At 36.4% G+C, this 24,845-nt stretch overlaps 1 protein-coding gene and 1 long non-coding RNA gene across 5 annotated transcripts in view; one reads left to right on the forward strand and one right to left on the reverse strand.

The window, feature by feature from the left end:
• The window catches only part of LOC306842846 (pleckstrin homology domain-containing family A member 7-like), a 102,070-nt gene that overhangs the window by 21,692 nt on the left and 55,533 nt on the right, over positions 1 to 24,845 (reverse strand). For 3 of the 4 annotated variants that reach the window (XR_013781788.1, XM_079373985.1, XM_079373984.1), the window contains exons 5-9: positions 19,090 to 19,207; positions 17,520 to 17,624; positions 16,412 to 16,484; positions 13,993 to 14,093; positions 6,375 to 6,550 (exon numbers count right to left, since the gene is read on the reverse strand). Coding sequence is in view for 3 of the 4 variants with exons in the window: in XM_079373985.1 (XP_079230111.1) it covers positions 6,375 to 6,550; positions 13,993 to 14,093; positions 16,412 to 16,484; positions 17,520 to 17,624; positions 19,090 to 19,207 (573 nt within the window). In the remaining variant the exon portion in view is untranslated. The remainder of the gene's footprint in view (positions 1 to 6,374; positions 6,551 to 13,992; positions 14,094 to 16,411; positions 16,485 to 17,519; positions 17,625 to 19,089; positions 19,208 to 24,845) is intronic. The other variant, XM_079373986.1, reaches the window with a different exon arrangement.
• LOC306842849 lies at positions 14,282 to 18,249 on the forward strand. The gene is made up of 3 exons (XR_013781789.1): positions 14,282 to 14,455; positions 16,467 to 16,631; positions 17,530 to 18,249. It is a non-coding gene; the product is annotated as an uncharacterized lncRNA (long non-coding RNA).

Genomic DNA, 24,845 nt, shown 5'->3' on the forward strand with positions numbered 1-24,845 from the left:
AAAATACCTGAAATGTAAAAATAAATATTTCAAATGACAACAATCATTACGATAATAATTTTGAGCAAAAATAATTTTGTATCAGTTTAACCATTATACAGCATGATGAACATGTGACTAAGTTTTCATTGACTAAAACTAGACTAAACAAAAACAGGACAAGGTTGACTAAATATGATAATAGCTAAAAAGTAACACCCTGGCAAGAGCCTACAAGAATATAGCACTGCAGAAGTGAAGTTTGCACAAGCACCACTCACATTTAATGGTTAAATATCAGTTATAAGCAAAGTCTTTCCACTACAATGAGCACTACATAGTCTGTTGAACTTTTCAAATACTAAATGCTTGGTTTCTTCTAACAAGAACTGTGAAATGAAAAATGATTCAGTATCACCAAGTGAAATTAATTCCAGCTTCAAATTGTCCGTATATAGCAGTCTAAACATGACATGATTAAATCAGGCCCTCAGTGAATCTACATTTGGAGAAGACATGGCCGCTGGGAGCTTGGCTATCTACTGGAGCTCACTCTACAGTCAGACTAATAATATCCAAGCTGCACAGACTAAAAAGAAATAGCCTCTAGTGGCTCTTTGCATTCAGACACACTCAAAATCTACAACAGACTCCATCTGCATTTTTACATGAACAGCTGTTCCTTTAGGCCTGATAATATCTACGGTACTTAAGAGATGTAATTGTTTGTTTGTGTACTGATTGAGAAGAGATGCATTTATTCTAATATTTAGATAACATTCAGTCCCTTGTGAGAAAGAAGTATACTTTCCCTAGTGAAAAATACATATGTATATGAAATACATTTACTTCATTCCAAGTATACTACAAATACATTTACATAAATATGTACTTAATAAAAATACCCTGCGATTGTACTTTTACTATACTAAACTGGCATATTTAAAGTCTGCTAAAATGGAACAACTAATTGAATACTTATGCACTTTAATTGTGGGGAAGTAGTGCTGAAGTCCAACTAAAGATATACTGAAAACATGGAACTACTGCAAGTATATTTCAGGTACAATTTAAATATCTTGCATTTAAAGAACGATATTATTCAAAGATCATACAATCCTGATCAATAATGACATTAAAACACATTTCAGGCTAAATATTAAGAGATGTGCATTATGCTCCAACTAAAGTTTAATTATAATTTTTATATCAGCACCCTAGTGAAAAAAAGTATACTATATTGTATTGGTAATATATTCCCTGTTTTAATAATACATTGCAAATATACTAACAAAAAATGTACTCTTTAAATATATAAAAAGTATATTAGCATCATGCTTTTGCCTATTTTCACAATACAACTTTTAACACACTTTAAAATAATTGTAATTTAGTATATTTTCTAAAAACTATGTTTTACAAAAATATACTTGAATTGAAAGTTGTTTATTTTTTATAAGCATATTTATTTGCACTTTCCTTAAATATATTTTATGAATTTTTTTTAACTGTATGCTGTTCTTAACAAAGCACTGAAAGTATACTTTTAAAGTATATTATTAAATAACCTGAAGTTGTAGTTTGGAATTCACTTCATTACTTGCTTTCAGAAAGTAATAAAACAAATAAATAAAGCAAATAAATAGTGAATGCATTATAAAGTGCACAGTCTATACTGCATGGCCAAAAACTGAAGTTCACTCACTCTGCATTAATATTATATCACTGCATTATTATAATATATCATTATAAATTTTATGGAGAAATAAAGCTGAAAAACAACAATTGGCATTGATATCTGTATAACGCTGCAGAAGTCGTTCCCCAAGAGTTTTTGGTCTCTTTCAATATTGCTTGGATTCGGAAGTGGAATGACATACAGTTTGTCCTTAGACCTAATAATTACACATTTCCATTTGAGTGATTGTCGATGGACAGCAAATACATAATGAGACACTATGTAAATGTTCAGGATATATTTACCTCCACGCACTTTAGCTAAAATACAGAATCTGTTTGTGGTGGATGCAGAAGATGCCCCATCCTCACACCTGAAAGCCACCAGGGTCATAATTTTAACAGATTTGTTTCTCTCTTTAAGAGTCATGTTATTACAGGAATTATAAAGGAACACTGCTCACAAAAAAAAAAAAAAAAAGATTTTTGATGCTGTTTACTTTATTTAAACAATTGCTTTTGATTTAACACCATATATCAGGTTTCCTGTTCAAACATGACTGCATTGAACAGACTGGAAACAACCTTTTTCTTTTCTTTTAAATAATGTTTTTGGACAAAATATGTTTATAGAGTATAGGTTATTATAACTATTTAAAAGCTAATCAAATAAATACATAAATAATAGTAAATATAGCCTATTTAATATTTATATATTTATTAATATTTACTATATTTCACTGGGAAAATTATTAACTGGATTTACTACTTTTTTTAAGGTGGTTGCAATCAGTTTATTTTAGCGACATTTAAATAAACTAATTTAGTTGACTCATTTTCAACACTTTGTTATTTAAATGTAGCTAAAATAAATAGTTTGCAACCACTTACCTTAAATTTTTTTTTGTTTTTTTTTCAGTGTACATAAATCTTTCATATTTCGCCTACATTAAGCCTTTTTTAATGTAATAAATGTAATAAATTTTAATGTAATAACGTTTACTTAGGCTATGGCAATATATATATTTTTAGTGAGTTTCCTAAAAAGATTCAAAAACCGCGGCCGTTTTCTAGTCAGTCGCGTGACTTCAGCCCGTCCAATCACAGCTGAGCTGAGCTCACTCAAACTCAAAGAGTCATGAAACAGAAAAGGTAAGCATTTCAAGCTTCTTTATTCCTATTTAAAGCATTTTTGAATGCTTATGATTTATTTTCGTATCCTATTATTTTAACCAGCTCAAACAAGTCCGGTGATCTTTTAAACCAGGAAGACGGCTGACAGATCTAACGTAACCGACACTCGCGCCACTGAAACTAAAGCAACAGGTAAGACAAACCCACAACATTCACTATATTACAGTCAGTTTCATCTAGCATATCCATGTGATGCTAATTAAGTTCGCTAATTAAGTTCACTAAGTAAACAAAGTGGCTCGAGGAGCATTTATGATGGCTGTTTTGCTAACGTTATTTACTATTTCAGACTGATATTTGCTCCTCACATTTTTGAATTGACTAAACTCATAACGTTACTTGCATGTGTTTTTGAAATCAATCTTTTCAGAGCAAAGGCAGCGTGGAGTGCTGGGATATCAAAGTCTTCAGGATAGCTGCAATACTACGGGCCTAAAGTGAAGTAAGTAGAATACACATTGATTTAATTGATGGGTTTTAGTGTTATGCGAGATGTTAACCATCACTTTCTGAAAGTTTTTTTTTAAGTATATTTATTCATTTTTGGATGATTTGCTATTCTTGCAAATGTAGCAGCACAAATGGGTCTTCTGAAGCAGTACACTATTTTAAACTGAAATTTAAATCATTGATCAACTCATGCATACACAGCCCAGACAAACACTGGTTCTTTCACACCACATGAAGGACATCATGATATGCAAGGATCAAGGATGTTAGATGCAATATAGTGTGCCACCATTTTTGATTCAGACTGTATTGGCAGAATGAATAACATTACTGTTATATGTCTGGACTTAGTTTTGTACTTTTCTGGGTTTTCTGTCTGTTCCTGAGTTTCCTTATTTGGTTTTAGTTCCCAGCTTGTTTAATCAGTTACCTCATCAAATCATTATTAGTTAATCCCCGTCACTTACAGCCTATTTAAAGTCCCCATTTGGTTCAGTCGATGTCGGTTATTATTTATGTTACAAGTTCCTAGTTCTATGTTATTAAACCTGTCGTTTTTGATAATCCTGTCTACCCGTGTCTTGTTCTGCCTGCCTGGAGGAAACGTAACAATTACATTTCAGTTTGCCATTTATTCAGAGTCATTATGCTTCACAAGAATAGAGTTGGGTCTTGAAAGTTCTAGTTCTAGTAGGCTTTCTTAATATGGATTACAAAAAAGGTATTGCGTGTTATATTTCCACTTGTACTTATCTTAAAGTTGCTTTGGGTTTGTATAAAGGTGTGTTAATGGAAATAATAAATGTATGTACTTAAGACACACAGTTGCATGTTAATTGCAATTACATGATAATGTATTATAGTTTAAATTTATATTAAATGCAATAAGCTGAACTTTAGAGTGCTTTTAGCCCACTAAAGTAGTACTTAATTACATCTTCTTATTGGACAATTAATTCTATTGTCTTCGAAATATGGTGAAAGTGTACTGGCGAATATGCCAACAAGCATATTTAATTTGACTAAGTACAATACTTTTATAGGTTACACTTTATTTTAAGGTGTCCTTGTTACAGTGTAATTATACATTTAGGTACTGAGTCATATTAATGAACTACATGTACTTAATATATGGTTAGGGTTTGGCTTAGGGTTACTTTCATGTAATTATGCATACTTTATTGTTATTATAATAGTAAGTACATGTAACGTGTAACAAAAACACCTTCAAATATAGTGTTACCCATTTATAAAGTGTGTGAAATTATATTCTGTAAGTACAGTTAAGTGGCCTTTAATTTAATATTACATTATCTAGCAGTACAATATTTTTAAATATACTTCTAAGATTTAAAGTACTGTACAAGTACCCATTTACTTCTACAATTTTAAACTGTTCAGCTATGATTTACCCAAATAAAGGGTACTAAAAGGTTTGTGCAATTGAACAACGTGGGCGTATTGCAGATAATTTACTCAGAGTATTCGCACAAATATGTGCAAATAAGCTGGACCAAAACAAAGCCTACAGAGATATCAGAAAACATGAAACCCACATTCCTACAGTCGGACATGAAACAGCAAGGCGTAAGCATGGCAAAGGAGAAAGGAGAAAGGGAAAACACAAACATAAAGGCATCTATGAGAATGAAAAGCCACTCTATGAGTCTCTACATGAAGTTATGAAAAGAAATGACTCAGAATGGCGTTTTTATCCTGGACTAATTTTCTGCCTCGCTGACTGCCAGCTCAAGCTGATACTAGTCTCATTAGTGTTGGGCTGCTATGACAACTCAAAGTTCCTGCCGTGATCCCAATTTGCTGCCTTGGTTAACGACATCACCAGTGGTGACTATTCAATCTTTTATGGCTGAAATTGGGTGACATGCATGTCAAAGGAGAGTATTGATGGTCTAAATCATACATGTTTATACAGCCTGCATTCACGCTGTATTTAAAAACAGTGTGACTCCAGATTTTTCCTATTTATGTTTATAGTATCTGAACTAAGGATGAGTATTTTGTCATTTTGATTGTTTGAGTACTCAGCCCACATCTGAGCTGAGTTTGGGCCCTGTGACTTTCTCAAGGAAGTGAGGCCGGCCCAGACAACAGAGAGACAGAAAGCTGAGTCACTACTCAGTACCCGTCTAGTTTTCTGTACTGGCAGAGCAAGACACACTGCAGCATCGCTGTCAATCAACAAGACTGACGCCCGGCAAACACTTACAGACTCACAACGTCCCTTGACACAGACTTGTCAAACTGCATTTGACAGTGCATTTTAAACACAAACACACACTTCAGAAAACAGCTGCAAACTAACATTAAATCACACAAAATTCATATTTTTAGCGTAAAATAGATAGAAATTAAGAAAATATTATACCTAAATCAGAACTTTTTGATTTCACTTTGTTTTGACTAGAAGCTATTTTTCTTGTCGGTCATACATAAATGAAACAAGTATGAGTTCTGCACTCAAAAACATCATGGCACAGTTTATTACTATTTGCAACTCTGATTCTATTTATATAATAATTTTTTGGCTTAGAATCAGCATTCAGCATAAATCTGTTCATTGTGAAAACAACTCCAGTTATTCAGTTAAAAGGTATGAACATGGTTAAAATATGGCTAGATGTGGAACAAGCAATCTTCAGTTGTTAGTTCAAATGTATGAGACTGTAACAAACTGGATTTATTGATTATAAATATATAAACCTGATGTGTAATGTAAGTTTTGCAGAAGAGTTTTCCCATACTATTGCAGAAATTGTACCAATTTCAGTTATCTATGCCTAACAAATATGAATCACTTCTAGTTTATTAGATTGTCAAAACTGTGTAATCCACATGGATGGAGATTTTATGTGCAATTCACGTTCATAAATCTTAAATTTAGCTCTAAATGTTATGATGTTATGAGTTATGTTTAAAATATATCTTGGTACAAGACAAATGCTAAAGATACATTCTGTGAAACAATCTGAAGTAAATTCTTGTTTTAATGATGTTTAGATATTTTTCTGGCCTTAAGAAAATGTTTTGGTAAAGTTTTGTGACTCACTGACCTCTTCACTGTATGGGTTTGCATCAGTGCAGCCTGGTTCATGGCCCTGACCCAGCCATTCATGTCCTCCTGTGTGTCCGCACTGAAATAGTACGTCCTCATCCCAGTGTGCTCCGCCTGCGAGCCAATCACAGAGCTCTGTTTGTAAATGTAGGAGCGCATCCCTGTGTGTGTAGCCTGCAAGAGAGAAAGCACTAAAATCAGTCCACCCGGGGAAAAGAAGAAACACTGCATCAGCAGAGAAGTACTGGCCAGAGGAGCATCTGAGATTTCAGCATGATAATTAGAGGCGTGGATGAATGCAACACAGCAGACACACTGATGAGATACAGGAGGAAGTCAGAATGAATAAAGCAGTAAATGCTGATCAAGCCAAAGCCACACTCTGATAAGAAACACATATACACACCGATTAAACATAACTTTTCAGCTATGTAATCAAGGATACAGGAAAAACTATATGGATCAGGACAGACGAAAAGACTAAAGGTCAGATCTGTTACAATAAGCACCACACCACCCAATAAAAGTAAACCAAAGACAGTACACATTTAAGTCAGGTAAAAGTCATACAGTATTAGCAGAGACAAGTTTATTTATATAAAGATTACTGCTGTTATGTTTATATTATCACAGTGTCTGTGTTGCGCAAATTATGTTACTAAAATAAATTGTTAATATAATAAAATATATAATAATACATGGTAAAAATAAAACATATAATAAATAATACATTTTACCCCCATATTTCTTTTAAAGTATATACAATAAAAAGACAACTACTATGAATAAGTTATAATATATATATATATATAAAATATCAGTGTTGCACAAATTGCATGTTATTAAAATGCATTGCTAAAAAAAACTACCATTGCTATATATATTATAATAATTACTAATTACTAATATTATAATATAATATAGGCTCAAGACGCTATATCCCTGTGACCCTACATAGGATAAGCGGTTTGGAAAAAGGACGGATATTATGCTATAATTGAGTAAAAATAAAAAATATAATGATTAAAATCATTATACAATTATCCAATTGTATAATAATTCTACTATATAACTATTATATAATAGTATTATGTAATAGTAATAATAAATATAACACTTATATATATATATATATATATATATATATATATATATATATTATATTATATATTTTGTATTTTTATATTTTTACTTATAACTAAAATAAAATACTCAGGCAAACTGCTGTACAACAAAACAGCACAGACACTGTTGTAATTAACATGAACTCAGCCTGCAATTTCCTCATTAAACATAGATTCAGAGAGAGTAACTTATGCTGCATTCAACTACTGTACATAAAATGAGACAACTATGGTTCATTAAAGACATCCAATCTCATTTCTTCACTAATTAATTTCTTTTCTCTCAAAGTGTGAGCAGAAAGCACAACACAAAATACACAGCGCCGTGAAGACACGCGTGTTTACATGACTAGCTCATTAAAGGCAAGCAGTGAGGTGCTAAGCTGCTGCCTGTGTTTTAATTGTCCACTGAGAGAAAGCTCTGCAATGAGGCTTTAAAACACAGACAGATGGCTGACCGGTTTGAATCATGCAGGGGACCACTACAGATGACTAGATGATAAATACCCAGCCAAAACATCCACTCAAGTAACCCCTATCTAATTTCTTCAGACAAATGAGACACATGTCTCTTCATAGCGTCTTTAGTTATTCCTCTTCATGCCGTTTCAAACCAGTGACTGTCGTTCTTCCACAGAACACACAAAGTGATATTCTGATGCATGTGCTTGCTGCTCTTTTCCTTACAATGGAAGTATACAGTGACCAGGGGCTGTAAAGTACCATAAAGAACATAAATGCACAATAAAACTAGTCCATTCCATGCCTTCTAAAGTCAACAGCTTTATGTGACAAACGGACAGAAATGTACGTTTAAAAAAATCCTGTCATAGCACTCATATTTAATTTATACTTCCATGTATTCAAACTTGCTTACAAGACATGCAATAATCAAATGGCATCTTATGCCATTCACATAGCCAAGGGCAGTTTTCAGTGGATAATTACTTCTTTTCTTTTCCCCAATAACTTCTGAAGACTTGAACTACAGTGCACGTCAAATGGCATATGACAAACTTTATAATGACATTTAGCTTTACAGACTCTAAACATTGTGATTTCACTACATGACAAAGAGCTGTGTGAATAATTATTGAAAACACTTCAATTTGTCTTTCATGAAAGCAATGAGTAAGGTTTGGCCTGATGATGGAAAAGCAGCTAAACTATTTAAGACTGTTTATTGCAAGCAACTTGAAAGTAAACAATAAATATGTGTACATAAATATATGTACAGGATACTTGGAATTTAACTAAGTTTAGTGTGCCAATATTCTATTTTCCATTTATTTCCATGACTTTTCCTGGTCTAATATGCAAATGAATAAGACTCCTCAAATATACTCAAATGGTTATCGTTTTCTGAATAGAATAATTTCACACATCACATCTCAAAAAGAGTAAATAATATCAGTGAGAAAGGTCACAAACATTCCCAAGGAGTTTGCACATGCCAGAGGTTAAGTTAGAGAAACTGTAGAGTTAAAAGTGTACCTATTTATGGATGATGCTGAATGCGTCTCAGAGCCTTTCTGGACTGTCAGTCACTCATCACAGGCAGGAAGCCCACCAATGGGAACAGAAGAAGGACATAGTTCAGCAAATAAAGGACAATGACTGGTCACCTGAACCAACACCTACAAGCTTTTCCTGTTTAGGATATATACTGGGAAATTGTCAGTATAATTTAAGGACTGTCAGCACCATCAAGATAAGAAGGTGACAGAAACAAACAGCAGGAGGGAGGGAAGAGCACAAAACAACACGCCAGACCACAAAACAGCCCGCAACACAAAGCACAAATGCCCAGAGTTAGAAGCCATAACAGAAATACAAAAGCCGAAGTTTGCTGAGCTCAGTAGCCTGGGTCTTTCCCACCTTCGTACCGATATCTAGAAGCTCATCGCAGAATCAGTGAAAAGCGCTCTGACGCTCGGCCGTGTCTTTCTACCAGCATATGGGGTGAGTTTGCTGGCTGAGCATAATTTACCGCGGTAAACTTTCTTTTACATATAGGATTAGTACAGATTACAGACACTCGGCCGCCCATCTGAGTCACTCAATACCAAAAATCTACATCCAGATACCAAAGTAAACATTCTCTCTTGTGTGAGGCTTACGGTAAATGATCCGTAACCCTCTAAAGAGTGTGTGATACAACTACTAGTTTAGTAAGGCACTCCAGGAGAATGATGTGACACCGTAGGCTGTGTAAAACTATCCGTTAAGGAAGGAAAGTGAAAGAGGAGTGCTGCAAAGTGCAAACTGAGATCTACGTGCACTTTAAACCATTAAGATATTCTTCTTGAAAACTGGAATGTTGTCGTCTTCTGCTCCCACGTTGAAAATCTCTCTCCAGCTTTGAGAACAGGGGCAGGAAGGAGTTGAGCAGAGAGAGGTAGACTGGTTATGTAACCTTGCTGCCCTCAGGATAAGCACAGACCCATACATTCACTCTGTGTTATGAACCCCATGAGGACAACAATGAACCACACAAGCTGCAGGGGATAAAAACGCATGAACTAGTCTTCGTCTTCAAAAACACTCGCGCATAGATAAGCACCAAAAAAGAAGAGCTGTATATGTATAAAAACAGTTTGTGTAATTGGTTATATAGAATACAAATTGATGGCCTTTATGGGGAAAATGTATTCCAAATGGTACGAAATTGTTGATAGTGCACTAAATGGTAAATTTCTGTATGCATTCTATTCACAGAGCTGAAGCCATGCAAGACAATGAAGCATGCATATTCATAAGTGCAGGGAGTGACTCAAAGTGACTTTAAAATCAGCAACTGCACATGACAGAACAGAAAGACAAAGCTGGCTGGGGAAGAGGAAGCAGCTAGTGCAAGGAAAATTAGATGAATAAGCATTTACAGTATTTACAGACCGCGGGTAATTAGCACAATATAAATTGTGACAGGGAGTTTAGGACCTGTATTACCCTTAAGGGGTTTATATCTTGATAATTACATACTGTGGTTAATCGGTTGACTAATTATAGAGTCACCTATGAAAATTAAAATCCTGTCATCATTTACTCACACTTATGTTGTTCCCAACTTATACTGATTTTTTCCCATATAAAGAAGAAAAAATGGTTTTGGAGAGAATAGTCAGTTTGTGATCAAATGTCATAAAAAGTACTTTATTCCAAATCCTCATGAGATAATCAATTTTACTCATTTTATTTTTAATTAGTTGCCAAAGCAACATTTTCTAAGTTGTTTTTGTCAGGGTTCTGTCACTTCGATCTAGTTTATTCGTGGTTTTGTGACGGAGCCCTGACACTCCCTTCTTGTCTTGTTTTCTGATGAGCGCGCGGCTTCAAGTGTGCTCGAGCTGCGCGCTCTCTTGTCTGCGTGCTCTGTTTCATGTTGGTACGTGGTGTTCGGATCCCGGCACTCCTGTCTTGTTCAGACTCTGTTCTGGTTTCGTGTCGGGGTTCGGACACTCAGGCTCCAGGTTTGTTCTTGCTGGGGAGCGTGCGATTACGAGTTCGCTCGGGCCGTGCGCTCCTCTGTGTGTGTGTGTTTTGTTCGGCACGCAGTTCGGTTTTGGCCGCGTGCTTTTTCTTGTTTTGTTTTGCTCCGTGTTGCACGCAGCTGGTGTTTTTTCACTGGCTGCGTGCGAGCAAATGCAATGAGTTTGCTTCCTTCTTTTCTGAGAAGATCAATAATATCAGAAAGGAGATTGGCACATCCTCAAGTTATGCAGAGGTCACACAGATTCGACCGCAATTTCAAAAAGAAGTGACTATGTGTGTTTTTAAAAAAATTGATAACAAAATTTTGGAAGAAATAGTACAGCACCTTAAATCTTCAACCTGCTATCTTGACACACTTCCCACATCCTTTTTCAAAAATGTGCTTAACTGTTTAGAAGCTGATCTCTTAGAAGTGGTGAACGCCTCACTTCTTTCTGGGACTTTTCCAAACTCCCTCAAAACTGCAGTTGTTAAGCCCTTTCTGAAAAAGCGCAATCTTGATAACACCATGTTGAGCAACTATAGACCCATATCAAATCTTCCTTTCATAGGTAAGATTATTGAAAAGGTAGTTTTTAATCAGCTGAACAACTACTTAAAGTCAAATGGATACCTGGACAATTTTCAATCTGGTTTCCGAGCACATCACAGCACAGAGACAGCACTCATTAAGATAATAAATGATATTCGCCTCAATTCTGATTCTGGCAAAATATCAGTGCTGGTACTACTAGATCTTAGTGCTGCGTTTGACACTGTCGATCATAACATACTCTTAGAGAGACTGGAAAACTGGGTCGGGGTTTCTGGGATGGCACTCAAATGGTTCAGATCATACTTAGAAGGGAGAGGTTATTATGTGAGTATAGGAGAGCATAAGTCTAAGTGGACGGCCATGACATGTGGAGTCCCACAAGGCTCAATTCTTGCACCGCTCTTGTTTAGCCTATATATGCTCCCACTAAGTCAGATAATGATGAAGAACCCAATTGCCTATCACAGCTATGCTGATGATACCCAGATTTACCTAGCCTTATCTCCAAATGACTATAGCCCCATTGACACCCTCCGCCAATGCATTGATGAAATTAACAGCTGGATGTGCCAGAACTTTCTTCAGTTAAACAAGGAGAAAACTGAAGTCATTGCATTTGGAAACAAAGATGAAGTTCTCAAGGTGAATGCATACCTTGACTCTAGGGGTCAAACAACTAAAAATCAAGTCAGAAATCTTGGGGTGATTCTGGAGACAGACCTTAGTTTCAGTAGTCATGTCAAAGCAGTAACTAAATCAGCATACTATCATCTCAAAAACATTGCAAGAATTAGATGTTTTGTTTCCAGTCAAGACTTGGAGAAACTTGTTCATGCCTTTATCACCAGCAGGGTGGATTACTGTAATGGTCTCCTCACCGGCCTTCCCAAGAAGACCATTAGACAACTGCAGCTCATCCAGAATGCTGCTGCCAGGATTCTGACTAGAACCAGAAAATCTGAGCATATCACACCAGTCCTCAGGTCCTTACACTGGCTTCCAGTTACATTTAGGATTGATTTTAAAGTACTTTTACTTGTTTATAAGTCACTCAATGGCCCAGGACCTAAATATATTGCTGATATGCTCACTGAATATAAACCGAACAGACCACTCAGATCATTAGGATCGAGTCAGTTAGAAATACCAAGGGTTCACACAAAACAAGGGGAGTCTGCTTTTAGCTATTATGCAGCCTGCAGTTGGAACCAGCTTCCAGAAGAGATCAGATGTGCTAAAACATTAGCCACATTTAAATCAAGACTCAAAACTCATCTGTTTAACTGTGCATTTGTTGAATGAGCACTGTGCTATATGTCCGAACTGACTGCAATGAATTTTATGTATAATCATTTTCTTTAAATTCATTTTAAATCAATTTCTATATCATCTTAAATTTCCTTGTTTTTATTATTTTTATTTCCATGTTTTTATTGATTTTTAATGTCTATTTCACTTTCTTTTATGTAAAGCACTTTGAATTACCACTGTGTATGAAATGTGCTATATAAATAAACTTGCCTTGCCTTGCATGTTTGTTTTTTGTGAACACGCGGCTTATGAGTCTTCTCATTAGCTGCGTGTTCCTGTTCTGTTTTGCACATGGCTAGTGATTTGTTTTGCTGGCCATGTGCTTGTGTTTTTGTTTTGTTTGAGCACATGGCTGGTCTTGTTTGGTTCGATGTGCCATGTGCTCTCATGTCAATTGTCTTGACCCCACCCACCTTGTTTCCTGATTATTGGTTAATTTGCCCCACCTGTTACCACATTACCCTCCTCATTTGCTCCCCTTATAATCTCCTTGTGTTTGCAGTCCTGGGCCAGTTCATCGTCAACCTAACCCTTGTGAAGTCCTGTCCCTGTCCCTGTCCCTGTCCCTGTCCCTGTCCCTGTCCCTGTCCCTGTCCCTGTCCCGTCCTGTCCTGTCCTGTCAGTGTGTTTTCCCCTACGGGGTAGTTTTTGTTTGTTTATTTTATAATTAATAAAGCCCCATTTTCCTCCAGCAATTGAGTCCTCGCTCTATCCCTTCACCCACACCTGACAGTTTTTATCTAACATTTATATTGTATTTATTTTAAAGATAACAGATTTAAGAAATGTAGTTTTAGTTAAAACAAGTTTAGTTAATAACAAAGTTGAACAGTTTGTTTTACATCCCAAGCTATCACATGACTACAGAAAAGTCTGGCTACAGTGTGTAAAGAGTCATTTGACCACTTTCATGATTCTTGTATCTTTTAAGAAGCTCCAGTCCTCATTCACTGTAGTTGTATTTAAACAAATGACCACTACAGTAGATTGCTTAAAAATTCTCCTTTAATGATTAAATAATGAAAGAATGTAAATTTTTGGGTGAACTGTCCCTTTAAGTTATACTTCTTAAGTAAACATTGTTGCATAGCATACGGTGTTGCAAATTTAAGGTGGTGAAGTGTGTCGCTATCTGTGTCAAAATGAGATCTTACCTTGAAGGCATATTTCCGGCTAATGTGATCTTCAGGTCCCACAGGAGCGATAGTGTAGCTGGGCAGAGGAATGCTACCCAGCACCGACTCTTCACGACTGTCTGCGGGGTAAAAACAAGCCAATTGAGCAACCAGTCTGGTTTTGACTTTGTGTCTCTCTCTCTCTCTCTCTTCCTTCCTGGCATGCGATACTCTCTGACCTGTGTTTCTCACAACACTATGACAACATCATCACATTTCACACATTTAAGTTTAGCCTTGCTCTGCCTCCTTGTTCCACCCTGACCGCTTCTTTCTAGTGGAACGCTGGTGAGTGAGTGTGTGGGAGTGAGAGTGTGTTTATGTGTGGGTGTGTCTGAAACAGAGATTGAGTGGTGGGTTGACAAGTGATAAGGGTGGCTGGATTAGGACGTAATGGGGTAAAAATACTTCTAGGTTGTTTGAAGGAGAGATTCCAATCCAGGTAGGTCACTCTTTCATTTGTGTGGGCAGAGAGCTAAAGTATAATATATAATTAAAGTATAATATATAACGCTAAGTACACTAAGTATGGTCTTTCTCTGTTATTCCATCCTTTCGCCAACGCCAAAAATGTGCTTGTTTTAGGAAGTTCTCCAGCATATGTTCTAGATGCTGATCTGATAAACGTACACTTTCAAGTTTAGAGTAACAAGTCAACCTTGGGGTGGAATAGTTTAAGGTAAATAATACATGGGTGGAACTGAACTCGATCTTTTTTGTACACAGTGCTATTAACCCACACAGAAAACAGTTCATAGTGTACTAATATACTAAAAAGTGAACTAAAAGTACAGTACTCAGCATAAATGAGCACACCCCCTCTGAAACTTACTTAGAAACTTAGAAGACTTATTAGGGTTTTTAGGAAATATAATGTTGCAGAAAGTCTGTCTGATCAATTACTAAAGAAGCATGTCAAAATTATTTAGGAAAATAAGACTTTTGTATCAAAGTGATTTCTTATCAAAATGTTAAGTGCACCCTCCTAAAAATGACAAAATATAACCGAATAAAAATGTTCTGGTGCAAGTTAAAGGTGTTACATAAAGCTGGCAGCAATGGGAAAACTTTGAAGAGAGCTGTCAGGAGACTTATTCCTTTGCACAAAGTGGACAGTGATACAAGAGGAATACCAAATGATGGTTTTAAAAGAAATTCAAAAATAACGCACTTGTGACAAGGTCCCTGTAATAATCAGGCCTTTACTTTAAGATTTCTTTACATGCTGAGTGTTTTACCAAGCATACCAAGCAAATGTCTCAGAGCCAGAGAAAACTCTAATAAGAGTACACAGTTTGACAACATGGTAAGATGCAACAGCAAAAGTGAAATGCATTGTTGTTTATCCATGCCAAACTACCTACTGTAGCCAAAGCAAAATAAACTCATTTAGCCTTTTCGAAGGCCTGTGGGAAACAATACTCTGGTCTCATGATACCAAGTCAATATAATAACAATTACTTAAACTGATTTAAAATCTTCATAAAAACACAAACAAGGTTTAAGGTTTAAGTCTGAAATAGCAAGTTAGTGTGATCCAAGAAACTGCATAAATATGAGATAGAGCAACCCAAAAACATCTTATTAGTTCGCCTGAGTAAACTACTTTTATAATAATAATAATAATTAATTACATTTATATAGCGCTTTTCTGCTTGTCTAAACACTCTCATTGTGAGGGGTGGTGTCTCCTCGTCCACCACCAGTGTTCAGCATCCACCTGGATGATGCGACGGCAGCCATAGTGCGCCAGAACGCCCACTACACACCAGCTTACTGGTGGAGAGGAGACAGAGTGATGAAGCCAATCAATGTAAGGGGATGATTAGGAGGCCATGATGGTCAGAGACCAATGTGGGGAAATTTGGCCAGGATGCCGAAGTCATACCTCTACTCTTTTCAAAAGACATCCTGGGATTTTTTTTTTTAATGACCACAGAGAGTCAGGACCTCGGTTTAACGTCTCATCCGAAAGACGGTGCTTTTTGACAGTATAGTGTCCCCGTCACTATACTGGGGCGTTAGGACCCACACAGACTGCAGGGTGAGCACCCCATGCTGGCCTCACTAACACCTCTTCCAACAGCAACCTAGTTTTCCCAGGAGGTCTCTCATCCAGGTACTGACCAGGCTCAACTCTGCTTAGCTTCAGTGGGCAACCAGTCTTGGGCTACAGGGTGATATGGCTGTGGCAATTTATAGTTTGGTAAATGTGTCATGTTAGACTCTGGGGACAGTACATAGCTAAAAGACTGAAAGTACAATTAGTAAAAGTAGGACTTAGTGACCAACATGCTATTACAAATCAAATATTGCAAATAATCTTAAAAAGTTAACAGGTACTATAAGTGTCCATGTATAAATGTGATTCTGTTAGATGTTTGGTAGAGCAACCCACCTTTGTAGTAGAAGAGGCAATAATCAGCTAGAACAAACCATTTTCTCTTCCACAGCCGCATCCCTGAGCTGTCCTGAAAGTACAAAGCAACACAAACACTGATGGGAAAACACACACCCTCAGGCAGCTGAAGACATCTGATGGGGAAAGACAGCACTTCAAACAGACTTCAAACAGACAATTCACAGCACTTCCCCTTGACAGCACAACTTCACTTCAAGTTAAAGAGTTTTTTCAGTCTATTATAAAAACTATCCATGTAAATACACTCCTGATGTTTTCACACCATGAAAGACCCATGTGTGTGTCTGAATAACTGACTGGCTGGCTCTCAAAAAGAAAAGCCAAATGAGCTGCCTACCTAGACAGCTTTTAAGCGTTTGAATGCTCAAAATATGCATTTCAGCTGTTCAAAAGTGCCTGTGATTTCCAAAAATGCTGTTGCAAGGCTTTTGCTGTTTAGGGAGACACATTTCCCTTAATATTCAGATCTGTGGTAAGAATTGGTATCAAACTTTTTGGTCCTGCCAAATTAAATGATTTGGTCTAGAATAAAATTCTCAATTAGAATGTCCATAAATGTCCCTGAAGAACCTCCAGGGTATCCGAGGACAAGACATAAAATTGCTTTTTCTTTCTCATTTCTAACTATATCCTTCTAACTGACAAGTCTCTTTTGTGCATCAAGCCTGCAAAAATACAGTAAAAATAGTATTGTGAATTATTATTACAATTGAAATTTATCTTGTTGTTTATAAAATTTAATTTATTGTTGTGATAGCAAAAATGACTCCAGTCTTCAGTGTCACATAATCCTTTAGCAATCTTTCTAATAAGCTGATTTGGTGCTAAAGAAACATTTATTATTACCAATGTTGAAATGGTTGAAATGGAAACCGTGACTTCTTAGTAACAGAATTTGTTTTTTTACTTTTGACCAGTTTAATGCATTCTTGCTGAATAAAGTTATACTGAGACAATCTGGCTTTCTAAACTAAAAGTCTCTGTGTTCATGGGTCTATAAAGGCTGAAAACCTGTCATGTAAAGTATCATTTGAAAGAAAATGTTTGGTTAATCAATAAACAAGCACTGGTCAAATTCTCTTACCTGTTTGTAGATCCATCCACGGACCACCACAGGAACACTGGGATTCCGCTTTATGGCATGATCCCGTTTGCCAAAGCTATGAACCCTTCCACTGGCCTTGGATCCCTATATCACACACCAACACACACACACACACACACACACACACACATTAACTGAAGATGACCAGGGGGATTGAAAGCTCATTCATCAACTATTAGTCTGGACCATCTGCCAGGAGTGCACAGCTGATCTTACACACCATCCACTGGCATTCTGTGGGCAAAGCAACGTAAGCCTACATGCTGCCCACCATTCACACATGCCAGAGCACTCATACAGCTAATACATCACCATCACTGCCAACGACAAGACCTACAAGAACTCATTCGTCTAGAATAGTCCAAACGCAGGCAGGAGATGACACAGGCAGCGTTCCTGCTGCTGCATTCCTCCGCATCTCTTTAATCAAACTATGGCAGTCGGCCGTCACAACATTGCAGTTACTTTTGCACATGCATTCTGAGAGGTAACGTAATGATAAATTATAGTGTTATCAAGACCCCTGTTATAAAACAATAAGTCAGCATCATACAGCTGCTGTTTTTGTATAGAAAAGGTCTAGATACAAGATTGACAAGTTGTTATTCTGTAATTATTCAATCCCTCTCATGCTCTTTCACATCTGTAATGCCCCCTCACATCTGTAATGCTCCAAAAATAAAAACTAAATCATATCCTAAAAAGTATCATAAAGATGGTCCATGTTTTGATTGAGGAACAAGCTAAAATTTAAGTCATTATTCAATTTTAATTCTTCATTTCAATTTATGCTTGTGTATGTGTTGCATTTACAAAAAACACTTTTTTCAAAGCTTGACAGATGTCACTATGATCTGTATGAAAAGTTGTGTAAATATTCTTAAAAAATGTCTACTTTCCACTAAAATTTTCAAATATGGGTTAGGGTTAGGGTAAAAAAAGTTCAGCTAATTCCATTTAATAGAAATATAAACTATAATACATTTTTATTTAATTGTAAATCAAATGCAGTTGAGTGTCTGAAAATATTATATTCAGTTTGCACTTGAGTGTTTTATTTTAAAGTAAATTATTTCCATAATAAGCACTCTTTTTTTTCTTTTACACAAGTTCGGAACTGTCCTTAAAATTATGAATTTGCACTTATTGGGTGGATTATTCTTTTAAATATCTAGGGAAAAAGCATGTTATTTAGCTCATGTGCATCCCAAACAATGCATCCTTACACAGATATGTGCCAAATCACTCACAATAGGAATCACAATCCGTTTCATTGGTCGTCTGTGTCTGCTCAGAGATGGCAGTCAAGGGCTCTGATCACTCTGTGTTTGTCACCAGCACTTGGGAATTGACGCCTCAGCACAGAAGAATAAACACTCTAATTACCAGGACAGATGCTAACCAAGCATAGAGAATGTTTTGCATAAGGAGTCTTGTCAAGCTAGCTTGATCGTCTCCTTCTATATAGTGTCTTCTACTTCTATCTCTAGGTCTATTTTCTTACCATTTGACTAGTTTTGTTGTCCAACAGGATCAGGCTGTTACTGACCTTTGAGCCTGAAGTGGTGTCCAGAGTAGAAGAAGTGACGGCAGTCGAGGCCTCACTAATGGTGCTGGAGGGCCGTGTGGTCAACTGTGGCTGCTGCTTCAGCATGTGTCGGCCAGTCCTGCAGAGGAGAACACGGTGATGGCTTTGTTATACATGGCTCTACATTCATCAAATTTCATTAAAGCTGTGCAACTTAAATCAGAATAAAACTGAAATCCTGATATTGCTTAGTGCGAGTAAAGGCTGCAATTGAATGAAATATTTTTGCTGCATGTTTCAGAATGAAGCGCAGCACTGGGTCTTTTTACACGCGAGCAGCTTATGATTCATTGTTTTCAGTGTCTCAGAGCAGTAACTGTTGCTCCACACGGACAAATATCTCCATCTGCTCTGAGTTTGGAACGCTCCAACCATCTTCACAAACTGGCAAGAAAAAGTGTTTATAAAGAGGTTGTTGTCAACTAGGGATGCACCGATACCGATACTGGTATCGGGTATCGGGTCGATACTGAGCTCATGTACTCGTACTCGTATTCGTTAAAATACCCCGATACTAAACGCCGATACCACGCATGTGATCAGTGCCATATTCAGACAAAGAAACACCAACAACAGAAAAACAGACAGCAGAATGTAGTTATTAGAGATTAAGGATATCTAAAAATGTACATGCAATGAATATAATGTTAAACATTCAGTATTAATGCCTGTATAGCTGATGTGAGCAAGCTGATAAGCAAAACACGCTGAGTGGATCCAGCGCGCGGCGGCGCAGATGCGCGAGCTTGTCGAGTGAATATCCCTTTCTCACAGATATCACTGGAAAGTTTGTACTTCGGTCGGAAATGTCAAAAACGAGTAAGTAAAACAATGCACAAGTTACTTAACAGTAGGAAGAGAGAGATAGAGAGAGCGCGCGCGCACTTCTGTGGTGTGATCTTTATTGATGTTCGCTCAGCACGCATCATTTGAATTAAAACTAAATCGTAAATATATGACAACATATAGGGGCATTCATTCACTTTAAACATCATTTATTTTAACCTTAAGCATTGAACACGAGTGAAACACAAGTGAAACTATCAGCCTGTGTGAAATGCGCTAGGCTGTTCTGTACTTGTCCCTGTCATCTGCTCCGGTACACATAAGTGCGTGCGCTGTGCGTGTTTTCCTTGCTTCATGCGTGTTTCTGCAATTATATGGCTTTGAAATCTAAATCGCAGCATGTTTCAGATGGAAAAAAAAAATTCTATATCTGAAAATGATTGATTTATAACGAGTGGTTCCCTGCATAATTACAGAAAAAAGCGTGGTTACATCAATTTAGCCGCTGCAATGGAGCAGCTCTAATGCCATTTAAGATGATGTACCATAGAGCAAATAAATAAATAAATAAATTAAAAATTAACATTGAAAGTAACAAAAAATTGTAAATTACATTTTAATGGGCATAATTAAGTGTGAAAAATAACCGAAGAATATACAGTCAAACCAAAAATTAACCAGATATAATTTTAGATTTTTTTTTACTAGTGGGTGCAGGACACTATAGTTCATTTAAGTAACTGAGGATAGCAAAATAAAGTAAACTGTGACAAATTATACCCAAAAATTCTTCATAGAGTGGACTACCAGTAAAATTGATACAAAAGTGAGACCAAAAATTATTCAGACCAAGTAATGGAAAAAATTGAAATTCAGGCTTTCATGAACCTGGTTGACAGCATGCCCAGGAGACTACAGGCTGCCATTAAGGCTAAGGATGGCCCGACAAAGTATTGATAGTTGTGTAAATATTGTCATACCAACAGCTGTCTGAATAATTTTGATTGATTGATAGAAAGGTATTATCAAGCTAAATTTGTTCTGACACAGTTTACCTTGGAGTTCTTGTAATATTTTATTAGCATTTTATAGCGAATAAACGATATTAATAATTAATAAACTATTATAGCGAATAAACTATATAAGTATTAATAAACTATTAACTATAGCGAATAAAATGTGAGAAATGTTGAAGGTGTCTGAATAAATTTTGGTTTGACAGTATCCATTTGATAAATGAAGTTAATCAACTAACATTTTACATACTCATTTGTTTTCTTTACCCAATATTTAAAAAATGTACAAATACAATAAAAATATCGGTATCGGTACTCGGTATCGGCAAGTATCAAAAATTAAAGTATCGGTATCGGGTGAGTACTGGGAAAAGTGGTATCGGTGCATCCCTATTGTCAACAATGAATACGTTTTGTTTTTTTTATTAAAATAAAAGAATGGTTTTAGTTTACTATGTAGAGTATAATTTTTTTTAAATCATTTCATATTTCAGAATTCATGAAAAAAACATGAAACCCATTTATTATCATTATTTATGCAATTTTGAATCTAAATATTTCTTTCTAAAGCAATTTGTTTCTGTTTTTTTGTCTATTCAATCATGTTCTCAATTACAACCTGAATTCTGGAAATGTAGGGACGGTTTTTTAAATTTGAATAAAATGAAAACCCTCATGTTGTTCCATCTGTATGACTTTATTATGTAGACCATAAAATAAGATATTTTGAGAAATGTTTTTGTGGTCAACGGTAACCAAAATGTTTGCTTAGAAACATACAAAAAAAATAAAAATAACGGCATGTTGGTGAAGTATGATGACAGAGTTTTCAATTATGTGTCAACTATCCCTTTAAGTCTGCTTTACAAAGTGCTATTAGTGTGCAGCTGCCGATGCAGAACATTTCAAATAAGTCACTTATGAGGTTCCATGACTGTTAGAAATCAGCTGACTATGTAGGCAGTAGGAGTTATAATTTATGTAAAGCTAATGGCTATAGACGGTATATGAAAACAAGCTCCTACCAAAATTGACAACCAGGCACATAGCATTCTAATGCAGTACTGCTCTGCATCTGCTCTGTTCATTACTAATTCACACTAGAGATACATAGTACCTGTTTTTTTTTAATATCACAGTTTCACTTCAAAAAGCTTTTAGTAAATTGCAGTTGCTGTGATGTGTCAAGTATAATTCCCAATGATTAGACAGAGAATGAACTTTCCCTTAAGCGCTCACTGACCTGGATGACAAATGAATTCCCTCAGGCCGTCAACAGGTAGGTTGTATAACTTATGCAAACTGACAAACACCTTTTAAAACATATTTGTGATCAAAATTTAATATTCTCCTTTTTGTCCAATCAGTTAATCAAATCACCTTCTTAAACCAACCTCAAAAAGAAAAGAAACATGGCACAGTTTTGCGTAAAGCTTCAGCATCTTAACAGTAAGGAATACACTAACATTAAAAGTTTGGAATAGGTAAAAAAAAAAATTTCTACATTTTCAGTAGTCTTTACTCCAGTCTTCAGTGTCACATGATCCTTCAGAAATCATTCTCATGTGCTGATTTGGTGCTCAAACATTTCTTATTATAATCGATGTTGAAAACAGTTGTGCTGCTTAATATTTTGTGGAAACCATGATGACCTTTTCCAGGACTCTTTGATAAACAGAAAGTTCAAAAGATCAGCATTTATTTGAAATAAATAAATATTTGCATTTTCTGACACTTTTAATGCATCCTTGCTGAATAAAAGTATACATTTCTTTCCAAAAACATTTTTTTTCCAACTATCAAAACTAAGAAAGAAACTAAGTAAGAAACGCAGAGAGCAAACTAGGACAGAACCACTGGTTTTGGCTCCTCTTGAGTCAGAGAGGAACCAAAAGTGTCCTCTATGAGTGTCAATATTAAAATAATCAGAGCTGACTGAATTTACTGCTGTTAATTTATCTTAAGGCTGGAATACTCTACACAAGATTTGTTCAGGTTTCTGCCTGATTTTCAGTCTGGACAAGTTGACACTAGTTGCCGGAGCCAGTTTGCAGAACTGAGCAGACAGATTTAATAGAAATTTGCTGAAATAGTGCATGATGGTCACAGACTTTTTAGCTTAAGACTATGATTCCATCCAGTCAGAAGACAGAGGAAATCAAACATATTTGATATTTGTGCATGATCCTCAGTCAATTAGTGTGTGATGCCCATTTTTTTCCACTGCAACGGTTTACAAAGTCAAAAAGTGCATGCTGCCTAGTGTTTTAAAATCTGTTCAGATTTTAAAAGTGGTGTAGTGTATTCCAGATTTTAGTCAGCATGTTAAATCGGTTCTCTCTCTTTCTATCCTTTATCACAAAAGCACTGCCCGACTAAAAACTATACACACATTGCAGCTTTTCCTGAGTGTTTATAGATAAAGTGTCTCATCTGATTCCAGCTGGCATAATTACAAAGGAAACTGTCTAGGACCACAACATTTAGTAATTACAATCTACTGCCTACACAACAATACAAGTTGTGCTTTCATTACACTTGAGCACTATGTCAAATCATAAGAACAATATGACAAAATATGCTATTTCTGTCCTCTTCAAACTATTCATATACTATACTCCGTAAACCTCACTACCATAAAATGCCATTATATTCTAGTTAGCCAACCATAAATCAAACCATAAACATAAACCTGTATAGCATATGCTTGTTTTTAATTTTAATCAGATTCTCCTTATATAAGAGGTAGAGTCAGCAGGGAGATGGTTGAGGAAACCTCACAGCACGACCCTCACACTTAGATTCTTAGAACAGATGGCCAGATATACAAAGAGCCAACATACAAAAGCAGCGAATCTGTGGGCTTTGGGCACTCAATCCTCTCTAGCACCTTTTATTCAGTGGCTCTTAGTAAAGGTGTGGAAAGAACCAGCATGGTATAGCAGCATGGCGCAGCACTGACATGAAAGAATCAATATTTCTAAAAGCATTGCTTTTGAACTTTAGAAACCTTTTAGATATGAAAATATTGATGGTTAAAGCTAGCCTAAAATGAGACTAATCTCATGACGAAAACGTACCTGTGGGAACGTTTTTGTAAGATGTGAAATACGTAGCGCCATGTACCTTTCGTGACATATTCGATGTGAAATGTCCACTGAGTGAAGCTAAAAGAGTGTTTGGATTTTTCCCAACATACATATGGTACGTTTTATTTGACGTTGGTTTTGTCACTGCAGTTTTGAATTGTAATGTGCTATAACTCTAATGCTCCGTGACATTTTAAAATAACATACCATCTGCACTACTCCTAAACCTACCCGATAGTACAAACAAAAGTGAATGTGAATGCCGTTTTAGCTTGTTTTTCAATCTCTCATTGTAACAAAGTTCGTAGATTCGGGAAGAAGGAGGCGGGAACCGGCAAACATTTAACGATTTAATAACAACAATAAACAAATGTAAAAGTACAGCGGCAGCCCCTCACGGACGACTGCCGCACACAAAACACAAAATAAAATCCAGGCCTGGTCCTCTCTCGTCTTCCACTGTCGTCACTCCTCCTCTTATCCTTCCGGAGCTCCTCCGTGGGACTCGAGACCGGTGAGTGTCGCAGGTGTCGCTCATTATCATTAACTCCACCGGCCTCGCTCCGTTCCCACGGCTCTCGGCCCCGCCCCACTCACCACACTCATCTTTCAGCTCTTTCATCGCGAGTGTCGTTTTTCACAGGATTGGTACCCAAGGATTCCACATCCCAAGTCCAATTCCAGGCCGGCTGAGCTACCGAGCAAGCTTGTTATAACCGGAAAGCAAAATATATGGAGCTGTAATCATAACGGTGTACAAAATCGATTAAAAGCGCTCAATGTTTGACCGCCTCTAGTGTTCATTTCTGTTGGAAACTGCAGTGAT

The sequence above is a fragment of the Barbus barbus genome (genome assembly GCF_936440315.1).
Source record: "Barbus barbus genome assembly, chromosome: 23".
Taxonomy (NCBI): Eukaryota; Metazoa; Chordata; class Actinopteri; order Cypriniformes; family Cyprinidae; genus Barbus; species Barbus barbus.